The 24,172-nt window shown below is 35.1% G+C and overlaps 1 protein-coding gene and 1 long non-coding RNA gene across 2 annotated transcripts in view; both read left to right on the forward strand.

Moving 5' to 3' along the window:
- Window positions 1-24,172, forward strand: part of LOC134268118 (serine/threonine-protein kinase 36-like) — a 37,152-nt gene that overhangs the window by 4,002 nt on the left and 8,978 nt on the right. Inside the window, exons 4-28 of the mRNA XM_062750323.1 lie at window positions 4,730-4,987; window positions 5,150-5,217; window positions 5,303-5,529; window positions 5,846-6,006; window positions 6,119-6,286; window positions 6,882-6,902; window positions 7,424-7,579; window positions 9,188-9,408; window positions 9,589-9,688; window positions 9,973-10,070; window positions 10,228-10,333; window positions 12,267-12,417; window positions 12,921-13,051; window positions 13,322-13,429; window positions 16,607-16,705; window positions 16,884-16,978; window positions 17,111-17,174; window positions 17,301-17,411; window positions 17,639-17,713; window positions 17,849-18,180; window positions 18,601-18,714; window positions 18,896-19,055; window positions 19,248-19,389; window positions 20,502-20,625; window positions 21,266-21,326. Of these exons, the coding sequence (XP_062606307.1) occupies window positions 4,730-4,987; window positions 5,150-5,217; window positions 5,303-5,529; window positions 5,846-6,006; window positions 6,119-6,286; window positions 6,882-6,902; window positions 7,424-7,579; window positions 9,188-9,408; window positions 9,589-9,688; window positions 9,973-10,070; window positions 10,228-10,333; window positions 12,267-12,417; window positions 12,921-13,051; window positions 13,322-13,429; window positions 16,607-16,705; window positions 16,884-16,978; window positions 17,111-17,174; window positions 17,301-17,411; window positions 17,639-17,713; window positions 17,849-18,180; window positions 18,601-18,714; window positions 18,896-19,055; window positions 19,248-19,389; window positions 20,502-20,625; window positions 21,266-21,326 (3,351 nt within the window). The remainder of the gene's footprint in view (window positions 1-4,729; window positions 4,988-5,149; window positions 5,218-5,302; window positions 5,530-5,845; window positions 6,007-6,118; window positions 6,287-6,881; window positions 6,903-7,423; window positions 7,580-9,187; window positions 9,409-9,588; window positions 9,689-9,972; window positions 10,071-10,227; window positions 10,334-12,266; window positions 12,418-12,920; window positions 13,052-13,321; window positions 13,430-16,606; window positions 16,706-16,883; window positions 16,979-17,110; window positions 17,175-17,300; window positions 17,412-17,638; window positions 17,714-17,848; window positions 18,181-18,600; window positions 18,715-18,895; window positions 19,056-19,247; window positions 19,390-20,501; window positions 20,626-21,265; window positions 21,327-24,172) is intronic.
- LOC134268119 (uncharacterized) lies at window positions 7,699-8,843 on the forward strand. Its single transcript, XR_009992297.1, has 2 exons — window positions 7,699-8,396; window positions 8,745-8,843. It is a non-coding gene; the product is annotated as an uncharacterized LOC134268119 (long non-coding RNA).

A 24,172-nucleotide genomic window follows, 5' to 3' on the forward strand; every position in this document is an offset into this window, starting at 1 on the left:
TAGACTACACTAAGATACATAACTCTGTGTATCGGTTTTTGATTTCGATGAACGGTGTTGCCGTGGTTACTAAAAATAGAAATTTCTGTGAAATTCTTTCAAAATGCTACTCCTCCTACAGTTTGGTCTGATTTCAGTATAACTTGGCACACAAGTAGACTTCACTAAGACACATAATTCTGTGTATCGGTTTTTGCTTTCGATGAACGGTATTGCCGTGGTTACTAAAAATAGAAATATCTGTAAAATTCTTTCAAAATGCTACTCCTCCTACAGTTTTGGTCTGATTTCAGTATAACTTGGCACACAAGTAGACTACACTAAGATACATAATTCTGTGTATTGGTTTTTGATTTCGATGAACGGTGTTGCCGTGTTTAAAAAAAATAAAATTTCTGTGAAATTCTTTCAAAATGCTACTCCTCCTACAGTTTTGGTCTGATTTCAGTGTAACTTGGCACTCAAGTAGACTACACTAAGAAACATAATTCTATGTATCGGTTTTTGATTTCGATGAACGGTGTTGCCGTGGTTACTAAAAATAGAAGTATCTGTAAAATTGTTTCAAAATGCTACTCCTCCTACAGTTTTGGTCTGATTTCAGTATAGCTTGGCACTCAAGTAGACTACACTAAGATACATAATTCTGTGTATCGGTTTTTGATTTCGATGAACGGTGTTGCCGTGGTTACTAAAAATAGAAATATCTGTAAAATTCTTTCAAAATGCTACTCCTCCTGCAGTTTTGGTCTGATTTCAGTATAACTTGGCACACAAGTAGACTACACTAAGATACATAATTCTGTGTATCGGTTTTTGATTTCGATGAACGGTGTTGCCGTGGTTACTAAAAATAGAAATATCTGTAAAATTGTTTCAAAATGCTACTCCTCCTTCAGTTTTGGTCTGATTTCAGTATATCTTGGCACTCAAGTAGACTACACTAAGATACATAATTCTGTGTATCGGTTTTTGATTTCGATAAACGGTGTTGCCGTGGTTACTAAAAATAGAAATATCTGTAAAATTGTTTCAAAATGCTACTCCTCCTACAGTTTTGGTCTGATTTCAGTATAACTTGGCACTCAAGTAGACTACATTAAGATACATTATTCTGTGTATCGGTTTTTGATTTCGATGAACGGTGTTGCCGTGGTTACTAAAAATAGAAATATCTGTAAAATTCTTTCAAAATGCTACTCCTCCTACAGTTTTGGTCTGATTTCAGTATAACTTAGCACACAAGTAGACTACACTAAGATACATAATTCTGTATATCGGTTTTTGATTTCGATGAATGGTGTTGCCGTGGTTACTAAAAATAGAAATATCTGTAAAATTCTTTCAAAATGCTACTCCTCCTACAGTTTTGGTCTGATTTCAGTATAACTTGGCACACAAGTAGACTACACTAAGATACATAATTCTGTGTATCGGTTTTTGATTTCGATGAACGGTGTTGCCGTGGTTACTAAAAATAGAAATTTCTGTGAAATTCTTTCAAAATGCTACTCCTCCTACAGTTTTGGTCTGATTTCAGTATAGCTTGGCACTCAAGTAGACTACACTAAGAAACATAATTCTATGTATCGGTTTTTGATTTCGATGAACGGTGTTGCCGTGGTTACTAAAAATAGAAGTATCTGTAAAATTGTTTCAAAATGCTACTCCTCCTACAGTTTTGGTCTGATTTCAGTATAGCTTGGCACTCAAGTAGACTACACTAAGATACATAATTCTGTGTATCGGTTTTTGATTTCGATGAACGGTGTTGCCGTGGTTACTAAAAATATAAATATCTGTAAAATTGTTTCAAAATGCTACTCCTCCTTCAGTTTTGGTCTGATTTCAGTATAGCTTGGCACTCAAGTAGACTACACTAAGAAACATAATTCTATGTATCGGTTTTTGATTTCGATGAACGGTGTTGCCGTGGTTACTAAAAATAGAAGTATCTGTAAAATTGTTTCAAAATGCTACTCCTCCTACAGTTTTGGTCTGATTTCAGTATAGCTTGGCACTCAAGTAGACTACACTAAGATACATAATTCTGTGTATCGGTTTTTGATTTCGATGAACGGTGTTGCCGTGGTTACTAAAAATTGAAATTTCTGTGAAATTCTTTCAAAATGCTACTCCTCCTACAGTTTTGGTCTGATTTCAGTATTACTTGGCACACAAGTAGACTACACTAAGATACATAATTCTGTGTATCGGTTTTTGATTTCGATGAATGGTGTTGCCGTGGTTACTAAAAATAGAAATATCTGTAAAATTGTTTCAAAATGCTTCTCCTCCTACAGTTTTGGTCTGATTTCAGTATAACTTGGCACACAAGTAGACTACACTAAGATACATAATTCTGTGTATCGGTTTTTGATTTCGATGAACGGTGTTGCTGTGGTTACTAAAAATAGAAATATCTGTGAAATTCTTTCAAAATGCTACTCCTCCTGCAGTTTTGGTCTGATTTCAGTATAACTTGGCACACAAGTAGACTACACTAAGATACATAATTCTGTGTATCGGTTTTTGATTTCGATGAACGGTGTTGCCGTGGTTACTAAAAATAGAAATATCTGTAAAATTGTTTCAAATTGCTACTCCTCCTTCAGTTTTGGTCTGATTTCAGTATATCTTGGCACTCAAGTAGACTACACTAAGATACATAATTCTGTGTATCGGTTTTTGATTTCGATAAACGGTGTTGCCGTGGTTACTAAAAATAGAAATATCTGTAAAATTGTTTCAAAATGCTACTCCTCCTACAGTTTTGGTCTGATTTCAGTATAACTTGGCACACAAGTAGACTACATTAAGATACATTATTCTGTGTATCGGTTTTTGATTTCGATGAACGGTGTTGCCGTGGTTACTAAAAATAGAAATATCTGTAAAATTCTTTCAAAATGCTACTCCTCCTACAGTTTTGGTCTGATTTCAGTATAACTTAGCACACAAGTAGACTACACTAAGATACATAATTCTGTGTATCGGTTTTTGATTTCGATGAACGGTGTTGCCGTGGTTACTAAAAATAGAAATTTCTGTGAAATTCTTTCAAAATGCTACTCCTCCTACAGTTTTGGTCTGATTTCAGTATAACTTGGCACACAAGTAGACTACACTAAGATACATAATTCTGTGTATCGGTTTTTGATTTCGATGAACGGTGTTGCCGTGGTTACTAAAAATAGAAGTATCTGTAAAATTGTTTCAAAATGCTACTCCTCCTTCAGTTTTGGTCTGATTTCAGTATAGCTTGGCACTCAAGTAGACTACACTAAGAAACATAATTCTATGTATCGGTTTTTGATTTCGATGAACGGTGTTGCCGTGGTTACTAAAAATAGAAGTATCTGTAAAATTGTTTCAAAATGCTACTCCTCCTACAGTTTTGGTCTGATTTCAGTATAGCTTGGCACTCAAGTAGACTACACTAAGATACATAATTCTGTGTATCGGTTTTTGATTTCGATGAACGGTGTTGCCGTGGTTACTAAAAATATAAATATCTGTAAAATTGTTTCAAAATGCTACTCCTCCTTCAGTTTTGGTCTGATTTCAGTATAGCTTGGCACTCAAGTAGACTACACTAAGAAACATAATTCTATGTATCGGTTTTTGATTTCGATGAACGGTGTTGCCGTGGTTACTAAAAATAGAAGTATCTGTAAAATTGTTTCAAAATGCTACTCCTCCTACAGTTTTGGTCTGATTTCAGTATAGCTTGGCACTCAAGTAGACTACACTAAGATACATAATTCTGTGTATCGGTTTTTGATTTCGATGAACGGTGTTGCCGTGGTTACTAAAAATAGAAATTTCTGTGAAATTGTTTCAAAATGCTACTCCTCCTACAGTTTTGGTCTGATTTCAGTATAACTTGGCACACAAGTAGACTACACTAAGATACATAAATCTGTGTATCAGTTTATGATTTCGATGAACAGTGTTGCCGTGGTTACTAAAAATAGAAATATCTGTAAAATTGTTTCAAAATGCTACTCCTCCTACAGTTTTGGTCTGATTTCAGTATAACTTGGCACACAAGTAGAATACACTAAGATGCATAATTCTGTGTATCGGTTTTTGATTTCGATGAACGGTGTTGCCGTGGTTACTAAAAATTGAAATTTTTGTGAAATTCTTTCAAAATGCTACTCCTCCTACAGTTTTGGTCTGATTTCAGTATAACTTGGCACACAAGTAGACTACACTAAGATACATAATTCTGTGTATTGAATTTTAATTTTAATTTTGATGAACGGTGTTGCCGTGGTTACTAAAAATAGAAATGACTGTAAAATTGTATCAAAATGCTACTCCTCCTACAGTTTTGGTCTGATTTCAATATAACTTGGCAAACAAGTAGACTATACTATGAACATAAAGAGACTTTATCAACGATCATTATTCTATTTATTGCTGTTGTAAAATTTCAAATCCCAGCTGCTTAAGTACTTTTCTTTTCCTTTGCTATAAGTTCAAACCAGTAGAGCTTCAGTCTCGACAGAGACTTCTGGTTTTATGTACATTTAAAATTCAAAGCTGCTGAACTTTCATTTTGATATAACAATTTTATAAAATATGTTTAATCAATGTACATGTTCAATTATAATTTGACAAAGGATAACATGAAATTCAAAGAGATAACATGTGAATTATTTGTAGTTATAAAATAAGAACCATGAGTCTAAATTTTGGTCATATTTTTCCTCAAATTTAGGTTGTTGTGGTGACTGATTATGCAGAAGGTGAATTATTCCAAATTCTGGAGGATGACGGCAGTCTGCCAGAGGAGCAGGTCCAGCTGATCGCGTGTCAGCTGGTGTCTGCTCTGTACTACCTCCACTCCCATCGGATCCTCCACAGAGACATGAAACCACAGAACATCCTACTCGGGAAGTCCGGCATCGTCAAACTCTGTGACTTCGGGTTTGCAAGGGCCATGAGTTTTAACACTCTGGTACTTACCTCCATCAAGGTAAACACCTTTATAATTCTGAAAATGTAAAAAGGATTCTTTTTTCATGGTAAAATATATTTAGATATAAATATCTTTATTTATTTTTTTGTAAATTTTTTCTGTTACTTCAGTCATCACCATGTTTGATTTCTATTACAATGTAAAATGTTTGTTTTATAGGGTACACCTTTATACATGTCTCCAGAACTAGTTGAAGAGAAACCATATGATCACACTGCAGATTTATGGTAAAGGAAAAGAAAGAAAGCAAATACATTTTGTCCTGTTTTTTCATTTACTAACAGAGAATGATTCATGCGTTTTCTTTTTTAGGGCCCTTGGCTGTATTCTGTATGAACTGTTCACTGGCACCCCTCCCTTCTACACCAACAGTATCTTCCAGCTGGTCAGTCTGATCATCAAGGACCCGGTCAAGTGGCCCAAGAACATGAGTTCAGTGTTCAAGGACTTTCTTCAGGGTCTGCTGACAAAGAATCCACGATCTCGACTGGCCTGGCCTGATCTTCTACATCACCCTTTTGTAGCAGATGGTGTCAATGGTAGGAAGATATGTTCAATGAACCCAAGAAAAAAGTGTAAAAAAAAATTGACCAACTGATCAATGAAACACACTAGGGATAGCGTTTTTGAATTGTCATAGATTTATCTGATAAGTTTATATGTTTAAACTTCAAAGTTTAAAAATAATTTGCACTTCACTATAAGTCACTTTTAATCAGTGAAGTAATTTGATTGTATATGCATATGGTATGATATGGAGAAAGCTGTAAAATCATTTCTTGCTTAGGTGTCATACCATGTCCACTTGGAGAAAACAGATTACATTTTACTGTCATTCTTGGTTTTACTTTGCAGTGAGAGAAGAGGACACAAACTTACAGAGCCCCTTTACACAACCCTTGACTGCCTCCATGGTGATTCTTAAAGAGAAGCAATCCAAAGAAAAGGCCCATCCTCCAGGTACCTCGAAAATCCTAGCAAAGGCTCGCAAGAAAGCCATGGAAGAGGAGAAAGGGGTTCGTAATCGCTTATTCATTTTATCCATCAGTCTTTTTGTAGATCTCTTAATTCCAACAGTTTGTTAATAGAAATAAAGTTTGAAAATGTTTTTATTCCTGGGGTTTTCAGAAAGACAAAGAGGAAGCACCAAGTGCAGAAAAAGCAACCACAAGTAAAGAAGCTTGGGGCCCCAGCAAAAAGAATGAGGTCAAATTGGACATCAAGCAGCAACAGAAAGAGGTGGAAGCTAACCAGCAGGGCGGCGGGGAGCCCTGGGATGATACAGGGCTTAGCAAGGTACCCTATCTAACAACAGGACCAGTGTTCCATTTATTTATGTTGTCCATTTGCGTTGTACTTTAGTTTGTAATTTTATTGCTGTTTTGTTAATAAGTTGTACATATGAGATTTTAAGTGCTGATTAAGTTTAGTTTAAAAAGCATATTTTTTGCAATAGATTTGATTTTTCAACTAACATTAATAGCCACTACTATTATTGTACTGATTTTCTGGATTGAATTCTGTGTACATGGAAATTTTTGGTACATAACATTTAATTTTTTTTTGAAAGTCATCCCCATCTTTTTTCATATGCAAGCTAATTCATGAAATGCCAGACAATGGTTAAGAAAAAAAAGGAAGATTAAGGCAAATTTAAAACAGAGTTAATAATTGTTCCTGTGTTTGGATAAAAATGGTACTAGGGAAGAAAATTCAAGTCAGAAACAATTGTCTTTTCTCAGGTAAAAAATCTGAACCTTTTATAAAACAACATATCTGTATTATATGGATTTGATCTTTCCAGAGATTTGGTCAGTTTGTGTTGTGAATTTAACCTGTTTAACATTGTGTGACCTTTAACCTTGTGTTTTTGTTTTATTCCTAATTGCAGATGACAGAAGTGAGAGAGGAGGTGAGTTTTTAATCCAGATTGAGTTGTTTCACCAATGTTTAACCCTGGATTCCTTTCATCATAAATCATTTTTTAAAAGAGTATTTTCATAGCTGATATTTGTGTAAACCCATCTAATTTCCATATCCTTTTCATTCAATTAAAAGAAGTTTTAATTTTTTTTTATACGAAATACTAATTCTGATAAATTTTAAATTACTATATACTATTCAAATACTACTTTCATTTAAGTTAACTTAATCATAATTGTTTTGAAAGATTATTCATAGATTTATAAGATTTTCTAGTCTTAGCATGAAGTTGCTTTAATTTAAAATCCATAACATTAACTTAAAAAATTCCCACTGTGTTCTTTCACACTGTTTCACAGAGCAATTCAAAACATAAGTCAAGATAAGATATGCCAAAGAGTGAACTAAATGCACAGTAATTTTTCTTTTGCATGCCAATATGAATTTGAAAGATTGCATGATGCATATTTCTCCATGTAAATAATTTTGTTATCTTTCCTTTTTTCACAGACTGTGAGCCCGACCCCTCGCCCTGACAGAATCAGTAAGGACTATGAGAAGGAGTACCCCAGTATTGAGATTGAGGGGCGGAGGACGGTGAGGAAGAGTTCCAGTAAAGAGAAGAGGAATAAATCTCACGTCGACAACGTCAAGCTAGAAACAGAAGTAAGACATTTTAATAAAAGTACAGGTTTTTCCAAGTGATGCACAAATGATTAAAAAAAAACTTGACTTAAGATCGCTAAATAATAATGTGATTAAGCAATTAAAAGAAGAACATGTATTAAGGGGGCTCTCTACAACGTCACAACATGGCGTACTTCCGTAAAAATGCCATTTTGATCCCAAATGATCAGATTCAAATTCACTTAACACCGATAAATCACTGAGTATAACACAACATGCGATATTGTGGATGGAATGTACATTATATCACATGAATTAATACAGTGTATTGCCCAATACGTATCCTTTCTTTAAAAATGAATTGTTTGACAATTTATTCAATTTCTACTTATTTAATTATTAAATAATACATTCACAAACTTATTAGAATAAGATTTTTAGATGAGAAAAAAAATTATATAAAACATGGCTTGTCCATATGCTAATTCATCATTGCGTGTCAAAACGCCATACACTCAGAAATTTATTTCTCCAATAAGCATATATGCTTTTCAGCAAAATATATCCCCCCAAAAATGCAAATTTGATAAGATAAGACATATGTATTATCTTCCCATCGACTAGAGGATACTCGGTTCTCGATTTGTATACACCCGAATGAATGGTTATACCCGGTGAAATTTCGCATGACCCAAACGTTTGATCACCATTGATTGTCAGCTGTTTACAAGTATGGGAAACATGCAGGTTTTAGACGAAGTGTGCATTTGGTTATAGGAATTTCTTTTACCGCTTTTGGCCATTTGTTTTGTTATATATATAGCACTGGATAACACATGCAAGTTGGATAAAAACGGTAAGTAAATCTACCTTTCTCAATACCATGAATTCACTAAATACATGTCTTTGTCATTGACTGGAAACGCGATGATTTTCGCTTAAACTCATTGAAAAACAATACATGTACAATACGAACTTCTTTCAATGTCCTTGCGTGACATTTGTTTAATACTTGTGCAAGTAGAGTTTATTTGAAGTGTATTTATATAAAAAAAAAACAGTACCAAGATATTTGAGTCCACTCTTAAAGCGGATCTCTCACACCGGAATTTTTGTGATGTTTATAAATTTTTGACAGTTTATCAATTTTTTTCAATTTCTTTTTTTCGTTGTTTTTACCCTTTGATATTATTTATCTTTTCAGATATTGAAGAGGATCCAACCAGCTATTCTCAAGAAAATGCTGTTTTAGTTTTTCTTTTGTCTATTTTTGTAAATTTAAATAAAAATTATGTTGATTTTATTTTTATCTTTGTTGGTTATTATTTCAATATTTTATAACGCTAAACTTTGAAGAGAAATTTAAAGCACTGGGCTTTTAAAAATATAGATAGGAGGGATTTTAACAAAATAAATAAAATATTTCAAATATTTCTAAAAAATAAATTGAAGTACTTTGGAACCTTATTCTATCGGATATGGGGCCTATTATTAGAAACAAATGCATGCAACAAAAATCAGTTATACTTTATAGGTGTAGAGAGCTCCCTTAACATCCAATTCAAGGGAGACAACTTGTGATAAACCTGGTTTCATCTAATTTAGTTCTTAATTTGAATAACTAAATATGACAATGACTATTTACAGGAAGTGGACAGTGATGATGAGTGGCAGGGACTGATTGAACAGACAGACCAGGAGGGGGATCCAGATGTGGCCCTGAAACTCCTACAGGACGTCAAGTTCCAGAACAAGCTGAAGTCTCGGATCCAGACCAGCTCAGCTCAGGTGCTGGACGGAATGCTGGAGGGGGCAGCCAGGTTAAAAACCGTGCTTCGGGTCATCACTAACCTAGTAACACTGAAATGGTAAGAAGGACAGTCAAATTGGGAACATTATATCAATTTTAATATTAGGGATGGCATATTGGAAAAAACTTGCTAAGCAGATAATAAAAAAGCTAAAACTACCTTTCAAAAAGGCATACAGTGTATTTATAGATGAAGGAAAATGAAGCTTCATTTGTACAATTGTGTTCTTTTATTTAGTGAAATAAAATGGATTCTGGACTTTGTAAAAGCACTCTCTTTACCCAAGCATCCACTCAATATGATTGCTGAAATTCTAGACAAGAATAAAGTTAAGCAGGTATGTATTTAAGAATAGATAGGACTGACTAAATTGGAATTTAACCTGATCATTTTAAGATGTTTTCAGAATGTTAATTAAATGACGTCTTGAAAGAGACTTTGAAAAAGATAAAACTTGTAAAAGTTTTTGGGACAGCTTTAAATAAATATTTCAGATTTGAACATAGGTAATTGATGTCTTATTGTATAAGAAAAAAATGGGTTGCCATTGATTATTTTGGAATTAAGTTATGATGGGAATTTAAGATGATAATTATAAAGCTGTTGTTGGATTGATTTCAGCAACCCTGGTGCCAGCAGATTCTGATAGACCTTGTTATTACCCTGAATGCCTACTTTGCCAGTGAAATCAGCTGGAATGATGACATAGATAAAGATATGTAAGTGGAGACTATAAATACTCCTTACATCAAAACATTTATATGCCTCAGACAGGTTTTCTGTTATAAGCTTGTAATTGGTTCCTGTGTAAATTTCATATGCTGTAAAGTAGGAGTCTGTTTAATTTTTCCCTTTGATTTTGTTATTGATTTGTAGTGTTAAGGAGTATTATGATGCCATGGTACAGTTTATGTCCTTGGTGCCACAGCTCTTATTCCAACCAAAGGATGAAGACCTCAGATTGAGAGAACAGGCAGTACTGGTATGTTTATTGTCATCAGTTCATCAGAACTCACTGATTTGCAGAAATTCAACAAATTTGTAAATTTTTAATATTTCACAAACTCATTTCCTGAGAAACAATTTTTTTCTGTGGTCACATTGTTAGAACTAATGATAGAATAGATGAAATTGTTTTCCATTTAATACTTATATTTATGCAGTACCGAAAGTAACTTGTTATTAAATTACCTTGACTCTACATATACCTTTTTATACCCCCCGCAAATGAAGTTTGGGGGGGTATATAGGAATCACCTTGTCCGTCTGTCTATGCAAACGTGTCCGGTCCATATCTTTCTTACGGAGGGACATTAGAATCTACTACTCCACACAAAAATTGCCCATGACCTTAGGGTGTGTCATGACCTTGACCCAAGGTCATTTGGGGAAGTTCAAGGTCACTGGAAGAAAAAGTTCATAATTCGAGTCCGGTCCATATCTTTCTTATGGATAAATTTGGTAGGTTCTCATTTCACACAAAGATTGCCCATGACCCAAGGGTGTGTCATGACCTTGACCCAAGGTCATTTGGGGAACTTCAAGGTCACTGGAAGAAAAATTTAATTATTTGTGTCCGGTCTACATCTTTTTTATGGATAAACTTGGTAGGTTCTTATTTCATGCAAAGATTGCCCATGACCCAAGGGTGTGTCATGACCTTGACCCAAGGTCATTGGGGAAATTTAAGGTCACTGGAAGAAAAAGTTCCTAATTCCTGTCCGGTCCATATCTTTCTTATGGATAAACTTGGTAGGTTCTCATTTCACGCAAAGATTGCCCATGACCTAAGGGTGTGTCATGACCTTGACCCAAGGTCATATGGGGAAGTTCAAGGTCACTGGAAGAAAAAGTTCATAATTAGTGTCCGGTCCATATCTTTCTTATGGATAAATTTGGAAGGTTCTCATTTCACACAAAGATTGCCCATGACATTAGGGTGTGTCATGACCTTGACCCAAGGTCATTTGGAGAAGTTCAAGGTCACTGGAAGTAAAATTCATAATTTGTGTCTGGTCCATATCTTTCTTATGGATAAACTTGGTAGGCTCTCATTCTACACAAAGATTGCCCATGACCCAAGGGTGTGTCATGACCTTGACCCAAGGTCATTTGGGGAAGTTCAAGGTCACTGGAAGAAAAACTTCATAATTCATGTCCTGTCCATATCTTTCTTATTGATAAACGTGGTAGGTTCTCATTTCACAAAAAGATTGCCCATGACCCAAGGGTGTGTCATGACCTTGACCCAAGGTCATTGGGGGAAATTCAAGGTCACTGGAAGAAAAAGTTCATAATTCCTGTCCGGTCCATATCTTTCTTATGGATAAACTTGGTAGGTTCTCATTTCACACAAAGATTGCCCATGACCTAAGGGCGTGTCATGACCTTGACCCAAGGTCATTTGGAGAAGTTCAAGGTCACTGGAAGTAAAATTCATAATTTGTGTCTGGTCAATATCTTTCTTATGGATAAACTTGGTAGGTTCTCATTCTACACAAAGATTGCCCATGACCCAAGGGTGTGTCATGACCCAAGGTCATTTGGGGAAGTTCAAGGTCACTGGAAGAAAAACTTCATAATTCATGTCCTGTCCATATCTTTCTTATTGATAAACTTGGTAGGTTCTCATTTCACACAAAGATTGCCCATGACCCAAGGGTGTGTCATGACCTTGACCCAAGGTCATTTGGGGAACTTTAAGGTCACTGGAAGAAAAATTTCATAATTCATGTGTGATACATATCTTTATTATGGAAAAACTTACTTCTGAAAAACCCAGCGGGGGTATTTTGTCCCGTTTGGACAGTTCTAGTTTTGTATACTTAGTGTACATGTAGTTGAATATCAATTTAAGCAGAATTTAAGGAATATAAAGATTATGAACATTAAAATTTATAAATTTCATTTTTCAGTGTGCGATGTACACCTGTGAAGCCATGGAGAGAAACAAGCTTCAGTTAGCTAACCAGTACTTCACTCACCTGGCCACTAAACAGACAAACACACTGGACTGTATCCTCAGCTGTACCATGGGAGATCCTAATGTCCTCAAAACACTCACTGGTACGTCAACATTCAAGTTAGGAAAGAACAATCATTGTTCAAGTACCTAAACATGATATGTGATAAATGGGAATAATGGCACCATTTTGATTGCACTGCGATCCCCTTGTTTTCCTCATTCTGTCAATCTTCTTCCAGCTGCTGATCTGTGACATTAAATTGGTTAATAACAAAGATATTAAATGATTGTATTTTCTCTTACTCATTAGCTCAGTATTCTCTCTTTGGACATGACAGTACATGTATGTATTTTGTCAGTTTCCAGACCTAACATAGAGTTAGGTTGCAACAGCATTCTAAATTTTTCATAAATTGATCTGTTTTTCTGTACCTGTTTGTAGACCTAGCTGAGAGTAATTGGGAGGTGGCAGCACCATGAAATTTACTGTACTACAATCATGATTTTCTTTTTAGACCTAGCGGAGGGTTATGGTAAGATGACGGTAGCACTGTGAATTTTACTGTACATGTACTACATGGGATTTTTTCTTGACTTTATTTAGACCTGGCTGAGGGTAATGGTGAGGTAGCGGCTGACAGGATGGAGGCTCTGATACAGTTAGCTGTCACTACAATAGCGGCCATGGTCAATCTACCTCTGTCTGTGGATGAGGCCGCTGACGGCAGGAGAAAGGTATTTGATGGGGAATAAATGTAATACAAAGTTAGGGGTTACAAAGTTATATCTAAGATAATACTAGTATGACTGTAGAACTTTAAATTACAGAAAAAAACTGCATTACTTTACTTTTTCAAGTACAAAATATATTTCTGTGTTTTTCTTATATGTTTGGTGAGACTATGGCCTTTAGGAACTTGTGAGCTTACAATTTGAATTTGATTTTGAAATGAGTGAAAAATTATCTCAATTCTTTTAAAGAGTTTAAATGATTTTACTTTACAGATTGCCCTGTATGTTGGAGACAAACTGGCTCACCATGGCTCAGAACAGCTTGCTGATGAGTTCATAATATTACTGAGACATCCAGCTCACTGCTCAAATGTTCTCAAGGTAAGACAGGTTCATTATTTTAGAAGGTCAATTTTTAAATGTGAGGGTCATCTGAAAAGTTTATGGACAACTTTTTTTTTCCTTATTATGCTTCAATTTTCAACAAAAAGGTAAACATTTTCCTTGTAAGTCATGTTACTTCTTTTTTCAAATAACATACAGTTGACATTGTTTCCAAAGAAATCAAACTTCTGAAACATGGGTTCAATTCCCAAAGGTAGGTTATATCCATTAAGATGGTAGATATGTATCCACAAACATTTATACTGACAGACTTCATAATATTTGTATTCATCATGACATATAGAGTACACCAGAGTATCTAATAATATTTTTACAAATGCATCATTTTGAGCTACAATACATAAGTTAACTCTTTTTTTCATGGCTAGAAAGGATGCATACTCCTAAACGAGAGTTTTTGATCCACTTCGGTCCACAGTTTATTTGAAGCAGAGCGGATCAAAACCCTTGACTTGGGAAGATGGATAGGGTTCTCCACAAGGGGTTTTACCATGGCGGCGCGCCATGGTCAAATTTATGTGCGCCATGGTTAAACGAGCTGCGCCATGGTTAAAATCAGCATCCGCCATGATTAAATTTTACTGCATTTCAGTCCTGACACCTACTTTGTTTAATGACTTGAGTAGTTAATTGTGTTTATACTACGACTGCCATGCACCTGGCATGCCTCGAAGGAAAGCGGACTGTGCTAAACAAACACGTCGTTAATCGGCGACTATGCTGTGAAGCGTGACAATCAATGGAGAGTCAATCAGCTGATCAATATTTTGAGAGTTAATTATCCCGTACACATGTAAATAATTTTGGGGAACTTCAACATGTTCACTACATGATTAGATATATAACGGGTTTATAAACAATTAGAATTTAATACCGATACGATATTACAAGCACAAAAATCGTCATGCTTGCGATTCAAGTTTCTGTGCCAGAAAAAAATACTCTGTAAAAATTTCATATTCCTCTGTATTTAATCAATTCCCTATGCTCTGTTTTATAAGCTTTAACTTTATTGTCTTTTTGATAAAATGTGTATAGGGCCTGCGTCTCGATCGCCGTCTTAGTTTTTAGCTCACCTGAGCCGAAGGCTCAAGTGAGCTTTTCTGATCACATTTTGTCCGGCGTCCGTCTGTCCGTCTGTCTGTCTGTCCGTCTGTCTGTCTGTAAACTTTTCACATTTTCGACTTCTTCTCAAGAACCGCTGGGCCAATTTCAACCAAACTTGCCACAAAGCATCCTTGGGTGAAGGGGATTCAAGTTTGTTAAAATGAAGGGCCACGCCCTCATTCAAGGGGAGATAATTGAGAATTAGTGAAAATTTGGTGGTATGTTTTAAAAATCTTCTTTTCAAGAACCACTGTGCCAGGAAAGATGAAACTTATGGGGAAACATCCTCAGGTAGTGTAGATTCAAGTTTGTTCAAATCATGTCCCCCGGGGGTAGGGCGGGGCCACAATGGCCGTCCAAAGTTTCATATAAAAATATATAGGAAAATTCTTTAAAAATCTTCTTCTCAAGAACAGCAAAGCCATGATTGCTCATATTTATATGGAAGCATCCCCAGGTAGTGTAGATTCAAGTTTGTTCCAATCATGACCCCCGGGGGTAGGGCGGGGCCACAATGGCCGACCAAAGTTTCATATAAAAATATATAGGAAAATTCTTTAAAAATCTTCTTCTCAAGAACAGCAAAGCCATGATTGCTCATATTTATATGGAAGCATCCCCAGGTAGTGTAGATTCAAGTTTGTTCAAATCATGACCCCCGGGGGTAGGACGGGGCCACAATGGCCGAGCAAAGTTTTAAATTGAAATATTTAGGAAAATTCTTTAAAAATCTTCTTCTTAAGAACAGCAAAGCCATAATTGCAAATATTTATATGGAAGCATCCCCAGGTAGTGTAGATACAAGTTTGTTCAAATCATGACCCCGGGGGTAGGGCGGGGCCACAATGGCCGACCAAATTTTTATATTGAAATATATAGGAAAATTCTTTAAAAATTCTTCTTCTTAACAACAGCAAAGCCATAATTGTTAATATTTATATAAATAAATATGGAAGCATTCCCAGGTAGTGTAGATTCAAGTTTGTTCAATTCATGACCCCGGGGGTAGGGCGGGGCCACAATGGCCGACCAAAGTTTTATATAGAAATATATAGGTAAATTCTTTGAAAATCTTCTTCTCAAAAATAGCAAAGCCATAATTGCTCATATTTATGTGGAAGCATCCCCAGGTAGTGTAGATTCAAGTTTGTTCCAATCATGACCCCGGGGGTAGGGCGGAGCCACAATGGCCGGAAGTTTTATATTGAAATATATAGGAAAACTCTTTAAAAATCTTCTTCTCAAGAATAGCAAAGCCATAATTGCTCATATTTATATGGATGCATCCTCAGGTAGTGTAGATTCAAGTTTGTTCAAATCATGACCCCCAGGGGTAGGGCAGGGCCAAACGTTTGATTTTACACTTTTATATAGTATTGTAAACCAATTTCTACTTTTTCCTAGCCACAATGCTCGGGTGAGCGATGTGGCCCATGGGCCTCTTGTTAGACTTACTTCCCGTTGTTATGAAATGTCGCGTGGCGCTATTTTTAGCTCTGGACACGTGAAGAAGAAAACAAAACTGGGTGATTAATGCAATATCTAGACAAATAAAACGTTTAGAAAAAAGGACACTAGTCCAAATGTTCTTCTGTGTGTTAACTTAAAAAAACACTATCCATTCATCAGTTTTATAGTCATATTGAAACAAAACATTCATAAAACAGGCTACAATTCTTATAATTAGTAATCTAATGCCATGGTTACTGGCTACCTGTATCAACATTTTTTCTTTAAATTCCTTCAGAAGGTTACTACAGTTTTGGGCAAATTTTGATACATTTGTGAAGTAGATACAGGATAAATCCTTTTCAATTTTAATTAATATTTTTTTCACTTTAAAGAGTGTTAGTTATTTCATTGTTTTGTATTGCAGTAGGTAAGTTTAAAAATTGTAAAAACCAATCATTGATTAAATGAAGATTAGGAAGTCTAAGATGCATTAGTGTTTTTGGCCACATTTCACCTTCACGCAGTTTCCTCCATGGTTAAATTTTCAAATGTGGAGAACCCTGCAGAACACTAACTCTGTCTGTTTTACTCCAGGTTGTGTATGCCTGCTGCCAGGTGTCCCAGACTTTCAGTGCGTATATCTCCAACTCTACTAAACACATGGAGTCCTTACTCGGCATACTCATGGGGAAGGTAACACTCACAAGTCTCTCATGTTACACTATAACAAACACTTCCCCCTAAAACCTAATCTATTCAAGCAATTGTTTTCAAAAACTGACTAAAATTTTTTCTTGTCAAAATAAAACCTTTTTATGACTTATATCATGAACAAAATGTCTGAATTGCTTTTGCTATCTTATTTTTGTAGGTGGAAATACAAGACATGGAGATTAACTCTGTGATAGAGACGGTGATACATGTGTTCAGTACCATCATAATACAGCTACAAACCTTGTCACCAGCGTAAGACATATTTAGAACTATCACTATTGAGGCATTAGAATATTACTGTAAGAAATTGGACGTTAAAATGACTACCGGTAATACATGTATTTTCTATATCAAAATTCACTTGTGATGTACTCTGTATTGTAGACTTTCTGATGCAGCTGGTCTGATGATTTCTATCTTTCTGGAGTCTACCATTGCCAGTCACACAGTATGTATATGTATTTGAGTATAATTGTATTTCTAGTGTCCAGATTGATCAGTAATATGAAAAATATAATAGGAACAGTGTGCACATTCCTTAGTAATACACCAGTTTTTTTTATCCCTTTGACAGGCGGCGGCGGCCTTGTTGTTCAGTCAGATGATCTATTGTGGGATGACTGTAGAAGTACAACCAGAGGAGATGTTACAGGCTTGTCTAGCAGTGTTCACGGATCTACAACAGGCATGTGTAAACTGCTGCATATTTATATTACATATACCATAAATTGAGTGATATTAAGTCTTATTGATGTCATATTCCATTTCTAAAAAGGAATGTTAAAAAAAATTAATAAAGATGGATCAGTTTCAAAAGTAATAAAAAATGAATTGATATTTTCTTCAGTTTGCACATCGGTAGTAATATGAATGATCTGACTGTTATTAAAGGGAAACAACTCTTATTTTCAGATTTGTGTAAGATGTCCATTTGACTATGGGGTGTTGGATGGACTCTTGTTACTTCTTTGTGAAATGTTGGCCCAGGTAAATCAGTCAGATTGCTTATTTTGCATGATTGTAAATTTCAATTGATTTCTTGTAATTAATCTTTAAACATGGAACTAATAGCATGACAAGGTAAATTGATTTCCAAAATTTTATGTACTTAATTCTTTATAGTCAGAAGGCCCGGTTGCCCAGCTATATATAGAAACAGGAATCTGGGGGACCCTGTGGCACAGGGTGGCCCAGGCTCTACAGGTCACTAACCCCGACACAGACGCCCCCATACATGACATCGAGATGGAGTGTGACGAACAGCAGGGGTTCCACGCCCCCGATTGGACCCTCGTATCCCCTCAGGGCCTCATGGCTGTTTTACAGTTAGCAGTCACTGTTTTCACCAAGGAGACTAACCAGTGTATCCCTAACTTAGCTGTACCTGACAGTATCATTCTACTCACTATTGTACATCTTATGCATAAAGAATTCCTGAGTTGTATGTACAAGGGGTAAGTTGTCAAACAAATAATGAAATAAAAGTTAAGGAAAACAGAGAAACCGACCTGATGAAAGCTTATACTGTAAACCAACATTTATTCGCATCGACTTTATTTTGCTATTTACCGGTTGTAAAGTTATTCGCGAAGATAAATTTTCGCGAGCAAGCCTCCTTTGGATCTTTTGATAATAGACCCAGAGACTTTTAGGACCAATTCATGGCGAGAAATATTCCCGATGACAATACTTTCGTGAACCTCGCAAAAATTTCTCGCATGCAAATAAAAGTTGGTTTACAGTTTGTCATAGATTTTTATACTATTAATTATGAGTAAAAATGTCTTGTGATAAATCAGATAGATCAATTCTTTGAGGTATTCAAGTTGAAATGTACATGAGAATACCTTACCATTCCATTTCCTTACTTACAGGTTCAGTAGTGACGGACCACAGTTAACTGTTGATATGATCCTAGAAGTCACTCAGCTCTGTTGTTTTCCATTCGCTGTTGACATTGCTGAGGATCTCCTTCTTGAAGTACAACAGTAAGAACAGAAACATGATTATGTTTCAGCATTTCGTTAATTAATTTAAAATTTTGCATTTCAGATTGGCATCAAATATATTGAGCACTTTTGTATAACATGAAAATCATCTCTTAGGAAGTTGTGTTTTTAATCACTTTTTTCCCTATGGAGATTGAAATAGAATATTTCTCCATTGTAGATGTCTGTATGAGACCTCTGTATTGCCTCGTATTTTCTATGCCTGCACTAAGTACCTTCAGTTAGATCAGCTGGAGACTGCTATAGGCCTGCTGGCTAGGCTGGTACTAGGAAACCAGATGTTTGTTGAACAGTTCGCTCAAGCTGTAGAAGATTTTAAGGTTTGATCATGCGCACGTCAGTTATATTTTATGCATAATCAACATGATTGTTTCAGAACCCAGAGTTGATATCTTTTTGTCGTGTAAAGAAGTTTTCCTATGACTGTTTTGAGGTTTATTTATTTAAGTCTACATTTATCCTTTTTATTCCATTTATTTTTTTCAATAACTGAAACATTCCATACTTTCCAGGCTGTACAATTTTTATCTAACTGTGTCCAGTTAAGCAGTCCTCTCTCTGTTATCTGTGATGTGATTTCCATGTGTGGACATCTTATAAGACTAGAACCAGAAAACCTCACCATAGTTAAAAGTGTCTTCCTAGGAATGAAAGGTAAACACATGTACTTAAAGTGGATTAATGCTTTCAGTAAATGTCGCATATTAAATAAACACTTCATTTTAATACCATATTTATATGTGTTCTTAAAAAAATCAATTAATTTGACCTCTATCTTTTAGTATTTGATACTTGATATTTGAAGATGTGTTTGTGAAACACTGATATCCCTGTATAGCAGCTCATGCATAGGAGAGAAAAAATTTAAAGTGCAAGTCAAACTATAAACATAAGGTCGATGTCAAGAAATCAAAATTGTTTGTTCCCAATTGAAACTCTCCCCAGAAGAAAAAAAACACATTTATATATAATATAAAAGCCATAGCACCACCTGGTCAGAAGTAATGACCTAAGTTCAAGTTATTTCAAAATTAGGTAAAAGATCAAAAGATCAAATTCCTCAGTACCCCAAATTAAAGACTTCTCTCAAGGAAAATGTGTGAATATGAAACCCATAGCACCAATTGTTCAAAAGGTATAGCCAAGGTTATAGTTTTTTTCAAAAGTAGGTCAAACTTCAAGGTCAAAGGATAATTTTGTTGGTAGTTGATGTTGGGTCTTATCACAAAAAGTATACCGAGTACTTGTGAATATGAAATCCCTATCTACAACCATTTAAATCTTATGCCCAACATTAATTTTCATAAGTAGGCCAAATTCAAAGATTAATGTCATGGGATTAAAAATGTTTGAACCCAAGGTAAAATCTTATCATAAGAAATACATTTAAACAGCCAAGATTAAAGTGTAGTATTTTTTGCAAAAAGTGGTTTAAACTAAAAGGACAAGGTCATAAGGCCAAATGATTTGTTTGGTATCCAAAGAAGGTTCTTGTCACACGAAATACCTATGTGAAATATTAATGACATAACTTTAACTAATCAAAAATTATGGCCAAGGAAAAAGTTCTTACAGACAAAGCAAAATCTATATGCCCATGAATCTTCATTTATGAGGGCATAAAAATAAATGCAATGCCATTGCTTTAATATGTATGATATGAATTTTCTATACATTCTTGTATTTAGATATTTCTGCATTATAAATGAAAAAGTAATTCCAATGAAGATCTTTTTAAGCTAAAACTGACAAATTGCTGTTTATAGGCGACTTTGAACCTTTACACATCATGCTTACTCATCATTCTGCTGCCGTGAGGTCCAGGATCTGTAGCCTGATAGGGAACCTCCTCAAACACAACAACTACTTCTACTCCACCCTCAAACAAAAGTAAGTCTCTATCTCCATCTCTACTCCACCCTCAAACAAAAGTAAGTATCATCATCTCTACTCCACCCTCAAACAAAAGTAAGTCTGTATCTCCATCTCTACTCCACCCTCAAACAAAAGTATGTATCATCATCCCTACTCCACCCTCAAACAAAAGTAAGTCTATGTCATCATGTCTACACACCAAGCTTACACATCACTTCTACCCCACCCTCAAACAAAAGTAAGAGCAGCAGGAAAACATTATATATTTCATTTTCATGATACATGTAGTTTTCTGACAGATAAAATGAATCAAAAACATATTTCTGTCAGATGGGTGCCTAATTTCCTTACAGATACATGTAGCTATAAGAAGACATGTGACTTAATCATCAAGCACTGCTGGTATTAAAAGAACAAAATTTTATTAGGAAAAGTTTATTTTAACCTTGATGATAGGTGACAAATATAAATACACCTTTGGAACCACCCAATAAGTCATTGAAAATGTGGAATTAGAGAGGAGGCTTATTGTTGCAAAGAGAAGCCAGTCTTTTAAAGATCAGTTTTTACTTGCTCAACTTACACTGGTTAAAAGACTGAGTTAGAAGTGAATTTAATGTTAACTTACTTAACCGTGATTTTTTTTTTTTCACAGGGAAAAAATATTTATTGCACTGTCAAAGTGTTTAAAAGATGAAGATCCCAATGTGAGAAAGGTAATGATTTCCAAACCCTAAACCTGTCAAAGTTAGTTCTCCATTAGCTTTACTGGACAAAGATTGAAAGAACTTATGCATGGTAAAAGATCTTTAGTGTCTAGTGCTTCAATCTACAGTAAAAAATGCATTACTGTATATGCTTGCTTTTAAGTTGTTTTTTGGGAGTTAGGCTTTGATGCAAAAGTCTTTGTCCAACTTATAGGCGCTTTATAGAGATTGGTATTTTAAAGAGCCTAACATTAAAACGCAACAAACTTCTAGGTTGGTATATATAGGATATCTTACACTGAGCAATTTTTCCCTGTGCATTGCAACTTTTACTTTCATTACAAATTGACTGATTTCCATCTTCTATACAATGTAAAGTATGACGCATTGTCTATTTATGTCCCAGGACATGTAATATTGGTCAGTTACCGGTTTCACTGTATCTGTGTACATGTATATTGAAAAGAAATAAAATGACTATTTCTTAGAAAAGAGTTATTCAATTAACATTATTAGATGTGTGGACATCAAGATAAATCATTTAGTGGAATTTTTCACTCATATGTGTTTGCCACCACTTGCCGGTGGAGAGCATCAAACTTTGTCAATACTCGGCACTCAGGGCTTTTGAGCAGGGAGGGATCTTTTTCGTGCCAGCACCTACTGCAACACGGGGCCTCGGTTTATATGGTCTCATCTGAAGAACCGGTCGCCGCGTCCCGCAGTGGGGTTCGAAACCTTGACCTAAGGATCAATTCCTTACTTCGTGACTCTAGAGCAGATGCTCTAACCACTGCGCCACGTGGCGACCAACATTATTAGATGTGTGAACATCAAGATAAATCATTTAGTGGTTATGATTTTAATTGTAATCAGGTACTTATTGGCTTAGAAACATCAAACTTTGTCAATTGATGCATCTTGGGTCTTGGAAGAACGTAAACCAAAAGTAGGTCACATGACCTACTTTTAAAAATTTAATTACTGTATGTAAATATCTCAGGTACTAATTAGGTAAGAATCTTCAAACTTTGTCAGTTCATACATTTTGGGTTTCCAGAATGTGTTAGTCCAAAAGTAGACCTCACTGTTATCTTTTTTGGAATTTCAAGGAAATATCCAAATATTTCAAATTTTAAGAGACTTAAAAAAAAAAAACATTGTCAGTTGAGGTATTTTAGGGTCTTGGAGTATGTAAACAAAAAGCGGGTCACTGTGACCTACTTTTAGAATTTAATGGCTATATCTGATTATTTTCACACTTTGTCAGTTGATTCATCTTGAGTGTTTTGACTAAAATGTAAGTCATGGTGACCTACTTTTTGGAATTTCAAGGCTTTATCTAAATATAAAGGAAATTGAAATGATTGGTTGTACAATTTATCAGAAAAGGGATTCAAGTCCTTTGGGCCTTTTGTATGGTGATGTCTTTTTATGAGTGAAAACCTCTCCAATGGGATGAAAAACAACATACAATCAATCAATCAATCAATCAAACCACTTGTTAACCTTGGGCAAATTTTTTTTTTTACAATTTATTGAATTGAGTTTATACCATGAACTTACTTTGAATTTGTACATGTATATAACACCACAAAATATGTGTTAAATAGCAATCACCTAGTTGTCTCATAAAATCCTATCATAATTCAAATTACACCCAATTCTTGGTCATTAACTATTATCAGTTATTTAAATCTGGCCTTGGATACAAGGTCATGTGTCAAAACTAAGAAAATGCCAGTGAAAGTTTGGGACATTAAAAAAAACACTCCCTGTGTTTCAACAGCTGAACACTTGAATGAGTTTTTAAAAATAGTGGGAAAAAAATTAAGGGAAGAATTGAAACTGGCCCCTTGTGGGAAGTAGCCAGTGATTAATGTTGGCCATATCAGCAGGTTTGACTATATGATAAATGAGGTTGTGTGATGAAAAATGCCAATTTCCTTCCATCTGTATACCTGTAAACAATTTACAAAATGCTCCTCCTCCTAAATTTTGGTTTTAACATAACAATACATGACTACTTTTAGATTCAAACTTCTAATGCAATAATTACTAAAGTTTTTGGTTAAAATTTCTCAAAACACCTTCTCCTTCAGTTTTAGTCTGATTCTAGTAAAACTTAAAACAGAAATAGATTATATTAAATATTATATTACTAATATCGATTTTGATTTGTGATGTTGCCATAGTTATCAAAAATAAAAATTCTGTAGAATTCCTTTAAAATACTACTTTCCCTATTGTTTTGGTTTGATTTCAATAACATTTTGTACACAAATAAACAGAGTTCTTGAAATCTTTCTGTCATGTTGGCAAGACCGATAAAAACAACACAGGACCGATTACTTTCTGTATCTTGAAATCATTATGGCTTCTTCAATAAACACAAGTGCCAAACTTTGATTGATATACTGTTAAAACAAGTTTGTTGAAGGCGATAAGGTAAGGCAGGTGAGAAAATCAAACTAGATTAAAAACAAATGAAGAAAATCAACCCCCACGAGAATTCAACAAAACCTGTTATATGACGATCAACTTGGCATGAAGTATGCTTCAGTGCACTCACCTGAGCCTTCTAAGTGAGCTTTTCTGATCAAAATTTGTTTGTCTGTCATCGTCGTCGGCGTAAACTTTTCATCTTCTTCTCAAGAACCACTGGGCCAATTTCAACCAAACATGCCACAAAGTATCTTTAGGTGAAGGGGATTCAAGTTTGTTAAAATGAAGGGCCACACCCTCAAGAACTCTGCAAATAAACTTCAATAAGTTAAGAATTCCTTTCATTGATATTGATAAATGGATTTGCCATGGTTACTATAGCGATATCTAATGAAATTCTTATAAAATGA

The sequence above is a fragment of the Saccostrea cucullata genome, unplaced genomic scaffold, assembly GCF_032062105.1.
Source record: "Saccostrea cucullata isolate Sc308-1 unplaced genomic scaffold, CSIRO_AGI_Scuc_v1 ctg230, whole genome shotgun sequence".
Classification (NCBI taxonomy): domain Eukaryota; kingdom Metazoa; phylum Mollusca; class Bivalvia; order Ostreida; family Ostreidae; genus Saccostrea; species Saccostrea cuccullata.